General features: G+C 22.6%; 1 protein-coding gene across 1 annotated transcript; it reads left to right on the plus strand.

Annotated features, from left to right (window-relative positions):
- The first annotated feature begins 6,404 nt into the window (after positions 1 to 6,404).
- Positions 6,405 to 7,121, plus strand: LOC114189535 (pectinesterase inhibitor 1-like). The gene has a single exon (XM_028078123.1). The coding sequence runs from the start codon at positions 6,447 to 6,449 to the stop codon at positions 6,984 to 6,986; it is 540 nt and encodes a 179-aa protein (XP_027933924.1). The 5' UTR covers positions 6,405 to 6,446; the 3' UTR covers positions 6,987 to 7,121.
- The last annotated feature ends 312 nt before the right edge of the window (positions 7,122 to 7,433 follow it).

Here is a 7,433-nt window from a genome sequence, read left to right on the forward strand (position 1 = left end):
CATAAATACTATTTTATAAAATAAAATTACTGGTATCTAATAAATTTTATTATAAATAAATAATTATAATTAATTTATAAATTAGAGTATAAATTAATCTTTAAAAATGTTCACGAAAATTTTAATTACTTATTATTATTAATTCTAAATTGTTTTATAATTTTAAATCAGAGAATTTTAGTTACTTATTATTATTAATTCTAAATTATTTATAATTTTAAATTAAAAATTAATTTAGACATTAATTATTTGATATTTAGAATTAAGAACTCTTATTTAGAAATTAATTATAATTTTTTTATAATAAAAATTATTTTAGATATTCATAATTTACAAAATAGTGTTTAAATTAGTACTATTTATTTTTATTTAATGGTTTTCAACTGTCTTAAAGTTTTATTATAGATTAATCCAATTCTACTTAAAGTAAGCAACATGAACTAAAAATTATATTCAAATTCCACCTCGAATTCAATAAATTACATGAATAGAAAACTTATAAAACTTTTACACTCTAAACACAATACTATTTTTTTATTTTCACATAAAGTGTCTGAAGTTTAAAATAATAATTAGAGTGATTTATAAATTTATTTTATAAAATTCTAAACTCAAATAATTTGTTGAACTATTTTACTATTTTATTTAAAAATTTAAATTTAATCAAATGTATTCCATTTAATAATGAACATTTGTAATTATTATTATTTAAGTTTGATTCGGAATTAAAAATAAAAAAGAAATATTTTTTTTTCATCTTTAATTCCAAGTCAAACTTAAGTAATAATAATTACAAATGTGTCTTAAAGATAGAAAAGAAGTGTTTTTTTTATCTTTAATTTCAAGTCAAACTTAAATGATAATAATTACAAATGTGTTTTATATGATCTTTACCAATTATTAGTGTAGTATTTATTATTATTAGTGTCTTTAATCTAAATAAAATCTAAATAAAACAACTAGCAACTATCTTTAGGGATCTAAATAAAATCTTAAAACATTCAAAGACTAGTTGTTTGGATTTTCACAACTACTACACTAATAATAAATAAAACCAATGTGTCTTATATGATCTTACCAATTACAAAAAGCAAACTCCATTATAGAAAATTAGGGCATTTTAAGTTATTGATTTATGAGTCATTATAGTGCAATAGTAAAGTATAATTGTTTTAGCATGAGAAAAAGGCATAAGAAGTCAAATATTAGGGTTAGAATATTAAAAATAGTTGTTAATGGTGTAATAAGAAACAGAAAGTTGATTTTTCCATTGCTTCTCCACGAAGGAGACATATGTGAAAGGAATTAAAAAAAAAGAAGCATAAAGGAATATTTTTAATTAGTTGGTTTTTGATTGAGTCAAAGCAAAAATTATGATACAATGTACTTAGGATAGATACATAGATAGCTTTATATAATATAACTATTACTCATTCTATTCATCTATTGGAATATACCTAGTTGGCCACTTCCCTTTGTAAAAGTTCCCAATCAATGTTTTCAGAACAATATATAATTAATTTTTTATAAGTATTAAAGTTTTTTTATATATATATTTCATTAAACATGTTATTTAGTAAATTCAATAGGGTGAAATTATATTTTGATCTGGTTCTATTAATTTTTTTTTTTGCTTAATTATATATTCCACATTTTAATTATCATCACTTAATTTATTTTATATATTCTACCGATTAGAGGTCATGCATTGTTAACAATGCTGAAAACTTCTATGATGAGTTATAATGACATTTTTATAATTTAGACGAGGGTGATGAATTTCTAGATTTATTTAACCACTTGTGATATTAAATTATGATTTCAATGTTATTATCAGCATGATATAATCATAAAAGGTTATAGATCAGAAAAACCTAGGAGTCTACATACAGATATGGATTGAGGTTTGATTTAATTTAACATGTTAAAAGAAATCATCTAAATAAAAATATTTGGTTCTGTTTGAATGTAATAATGAATTTAAATAAAATAAATAAATGTAATATTTTCATTATTAAATTATTTTTGTTGTCTACATTTATAATATATTGAATAATTTTATATTCTTTATTTAGAAAACTAACAAAGAAAACAAACATTATGAAAACAATCTACATATCGTTTATACTCATAACAATCTTTATAGTATAACAAATTTCTTAGTGAGCTATGCATTAATTGAAGAAAATATTCATTAAATACATAAAATAAAATTTAAGTCCATAGCATATTACATTATGTTCTAGTACACTTAATAATCTCATAATAATTTTGAAGAAAACATTATTCCATTATTTTGAAGAAAAGATGAGGAAAAGGAAGGTCTTATAGGTCAAACAAACCACTTATAGAGTTGGGTATTTATTCTGAGGGTCTCCTACCGAGACATATTATATGAATTTACCTATGATTTTTTTAAGGGAGATAAAAAATGTTTCAAAAGTAAAATATATTCAAATGTAAAGAATAATAATTAAAAAAAGTAAATATATTAGGTTTCAAATGACTATGTAATATTACTACACTTTCATAATCTATCTTAATTGATATTTCATTACTAGAAATTCTCATGCTACATTATATTTTTTACAAATTTGTTAAAAAAATTTGCAAGAAAAGATTTTTTTTCTGTAATATTTTCTAAGAATTTTAATTGGCAGGTAATTCCTACAAAATTATATAATTTGTAAGTATTTTCTATAAAATTTGTTGTGAAAAGTGTTTTATACAAAATATTTTGCATGAAAATTGTAACAATTTCTTGCAATTTTTTTTAACAACAAAATTTGTAAGTATCTCCTAAAAAAATTTTTAAAACAAAATTCGATAAAAATATGAGTTTTTTTTTGTAGTGTCAACCATAAAACAATATATTAAAAATTTCAGATCCATTAAAAATAAAATTAATTTATAGCATATAAATATGGATAAACTCCACTTTAATAAATGTTTGTGTGAATGATTTATCAAACTATTTTTCTAATTAATTAAATAAATGAATAGTTAATTTATTGATTTTGTCAAACACATTCTCAGATTGACTTTATGAGTATCTATCTTTTCTCCATCTCTTTCTCTATCTATCTATATATATATATATATATATATATATATATATATATATATATATATATATATATATATATATATTATAGAATCGAATATCTATTTTATATTTTAAATGGTTGAAAAATATGGTGTGAAGTGAAAGTGTTGCTATTTCTGGCATAATGCACATGCCTGCATCCACATTCACATGCTCATGCAACACACCATGTGTACCAAATAAAAGTGCTTGTGTTGCACCCCATCACTCATACACAAAAATTCATATTCAATTCCAATCATAGGAAATTTTATTAGGTAAAAATTGAAATTAACCTCTAAATTTTTAATAAAAATCTTATGATAAAACAGAAAAATGTTAAAAACAATATTTATTTTAGACGACCCACTTCTTAACTACTATCATCTTTGTGTTTTTATAATTTAATTTTTTTCACATATTTTATCAATCAATTCAATGTGTTACACCCTGAAAAAATAAATAAATGGTGTTGTTAACAAATTTACATACTAAAGTTGTTTTTTTTTTATGTCCTATTTACTTTTTATAATTTTTTGTAAAGAATAATTATAATGTCCCACAGTTTTTGAAGTGTGACATAATTTAATTTGGGCCTATCGGTTCTGTTGGGCTACTACCAATTTACAATACTCAAGTCTTTAGTTCATAGTTATCTGAAGGTATTGCTTCTTGGTTACTGCAATTATTAACTGCACTCCCACGATAATAGAAAAATACTAAAACATCCTTTATCATAGACTAGATCATTGATCACTGCAATGCCGCCACAGAAAAAGAAGAGGGAAGAACTTTGTAAAGGAAGAAGAAAATATGCAAAATAAAAAATGTTCTGAAAAGGTACTTTTAGAACTTATCTTATATATTTTGAAAAGTTTTTTTCCAAACACATTTCATGCAGAAGTTTTCGATAAAATTTATTTCAAAAGGTAGATATATATTTCGAAAAGTTTATTTTGGAAATTTTATTCTGAAAGGCCTTTTTCAAATGTATTTTATATGTTCCAGAAATCTGATTTTTTAAATTTTAGTCCTGATTTTAAAATCTGTTACAAAATGTCTGGAAATCCTCTTTTGAAAAGTGTTTAAAATTAATGTTTTAATAGAATAGTTGCATTAAAAAAAATCTCTCGTTATCATTCTCAACTTCATTGTCAACTTCCTTTGAACGGTGCATAAAAAATATGTAAAATGATTTGATTTGAGGAAAAGCAAACAATTAGAAAAAAAAATAACTAATTTAAATATTACTATTAAATAATTGTTAATTGATTGTAAAAAAGAAGTTATTAACTGTGATTTTTTTAATATAATTAAAGAGATATTCATTTCAAACTAGTTTATAAAATAAATAATTGATGGGTGACAAAAATAATTATCCTATATTTAATTGTATTAATTAAGAGTATTTCATGGAAAAACAATCGATGCATCATAATTTTAAGTAAATATTGTAAAATAACCCTGCATTTTTTTTCTAAAAGAATTGCATATACAGACGAAAGAAAAAAATGTTTCTTCGTAAGATAATTATGTTTTTCTAAAAATTATAACTGCAGTATTTTCAGATTGAGAAATTTTAATTTACTAAATAAATGTGAAATAAAAATTAAAAATGGCAGAAATACAAATATCAATTAATTTTAGTAAGAACACATATGCATGTTCATATTTTCTTATAACAAAAAAAATTACTAAAATTATTTTTATTATGATTATAAGAATAAATTTAAATAATTTTTATAATTTGTCTTTTAGATATTTTTTTTATAATAGTTTTTTAGTTAAATTTTAAAAAAAATGGTCAAAATGAAAAAAAAAATGATTAAATTTAAAATAAGTAATTGGTAAAACTAGTATGTGTTCACATTTGTATAATAAAATATAATTAAATTTTATAATTTTATTATTGGTATTTTTTTTATTTTGCAGATAAATTTTTCATCATAGATAATTGTTCTAATTTTTAAAATAGTTAAATTTGAAAAGAGGACTAAATTTAAAAAAAAATCAATTAAAGGGTAAATTTAGTACAAATTTATTTTAAAGATATGTTATGTAACATCAGAAACAAAATGTGGATACCAAGGATAATTCCTTTTATATAATAATATAAATAATTATTTTGATTTAAAAAAAAAATAGACTGAAATTAAAAATAAAATAAAATGTGTGTAAAAAATAATAATCTCTTTATAATAGTATTTGATTTAAAAAATACTTAAAAGGTAAAATTGGACGTAAACCGTGTACAACAATACTAATATCTTTATAATAGTATAAATTACCATTATAATGTTTTATGTAAAAGTTTTTCCCTATATTTTCTTCAAAAATATTAGAAATCTAGATTTGTTTTTATAAAGAACGAGAAATATTTATAAAAGAAAAATCTACCGATAATGCAATTAGTACTATTAATAAGAAACCATTTTTTAAACAAATTAGATTCATAATAATCTTTAAATGAATCTGCATAAATTGTTGACTTTATTAGCACCATTCTAAAAATAACCAACACTCTCTTTATGCAAATAGGAAAAGTATTCGAAACAACAGAAAAAAAAAACATTAATGTATTTTTTATTATGGTCAAATTTGGAAGATATTCAGTATTTTCTTTATGCAGATAAGTAGAGTGTTACCTGATATTAAACTTAATAATTTTTAAAAAAGAAAAAATAATTAATGAAATTGCATTAATTGAAAACATAAGAAAACAGACAAAAAATAATATATATTTTTTATTATGGTCAAATTAGGAAGATATTTCAGTATTTTCTTTATGCAGATCACCAAATTACATTCATTATATTAAACTTAATAGTTAATTTTTTAAAATCTTTTAATTAACGAAATTGTATTAATTAATTAAGGATTAAATATATTTTTTGTCCATCAATTTTAAGTGAAAATTGGAATTAGTTTTCGAAACTCTGGTCCAACATTTCAAATGCGTTTTATGGTAGTTTTTCTAGCTAATATTGAAGTAAAAATGTGTTTTATGGTAGTTTTTTAGCTAACATTGAAGTAAAAATGTGTCAAACGGTATTAAACAACTCAAATATTATCATAAAATGCGTTTAAAACATCAAATCAACTTAAGAAAATTGGGTTTAAAGGACTAAATAAATCCACGCAGTTTTACAATTGGAAGACTAAATTGAATCAAAGTTTCGAAAAAAGACTAATTCCAATTTTCACTCAAAGTTAGACGATTAAAAACATATTTCACCCATTAATTAATTAAGCCTTATACCCGTTATATTCGATTGAGAAGTATAAATAAGTGCATCACCAAACAAAATTTGAAGAAACCGCTTAATCTTCTTGTTCTGAAAGAAAAAAACCAGACACAACAATGGTTTGCAATTTGTGTTCTTCCCTTGTGTCTGTGTTTGCGATTTTCTTGGTTGCTTCAACCTCGTATGCAATCCCAGAAAGTGAAGTGAAAACCATATGCAGCCAAACTCAAAACTCTTCGTTTTGTTTGGCTCTTCTCATGTCAAACCCTAACCCTAATGCAGGCCTTGTTAACGTAACACAGTACACAATTGACGTTGCAAGAGCAAATGTGACGAACACCATAAAATTGATTAATGATCTGATTGGTCATAGTAATGGAAGTTCGAAAAGTCACTACACAGAATGTTTGGATCATTTTGGTTCAGAAGGTGCTCTTGGTGACATTGATTACACTCAAGAGATGCTACAGAAAGGAGATTATCAAGGTGTGAATGTGGCTGCTTCTGCAGTATCAGATGATGTTGAAGATTGCATTTCAGGAGAGTCACCAAGTGATTCTCCTTACGATGATCCTTCTGATCTTCCAAAATATGCTGCAGTTATTCAATCTGTTCTTGGTGTTATTCTTGTTCTGTCAAAATATTTAAGGCACTGAAATTCTTGTTCTATCAAAATGTTTAGGGCACTGAATTATTTCATACTAATTAATTCTGCAAAATGATTACGAATAAGTTTTGTTAAGATTATGATGATGATTATTGGCTCTGTTGATGATTAGGTTTTGTTGGAAAATTCTGCAGAATGTGTTGTGTTTCTACTTTTTTTTTTATTCAGATGTGAAATTTTACTTAGAGAGACCCAATTGAATACCACCTGCACCAAATATTTGTTAATTCATTGGATTCTCTTCACAATTCTCAACAATTGAAAGCAAAGATTTATTAATAATTTTTAAAAACAAACAAACCCTATTGTTTATAAATAATTTTGTATGGGTTGAGTTTAGAGTAAATTAAACTCATAACTTAATAAAAAAATGGATTGGGTTTATTGTTTTTATTAGATATAAGTCATAAGATATATTATTTTGTTGAAATTTATA

This window comes from Vigna unguiculata, chromosome 7 (genome assembly GCF_004118075.2).
Source record: "Vigna unguiculata cultivar IT97K-499-35 chromosome 7, ASM411807v1, whole genome shotgun sequence".
NCBI classification, from domain to species: domain Eukaryota; kingdom Viridiplantae; phylum Streptophyta; class Magnoliopsida; order Fabales; family Fabaceae; genus Vigna; species Vigna unguiculata.

Excerpts from the sequence above, each read along its gene's own strand:
- LOC114189535 (XM_028078123.1), top strand. The coding sequence starts at position 6,447 with ATGGTTTGCAATTTGTGTTCTTCCCTTGTGTCTGTGTTTGCGATTTTC.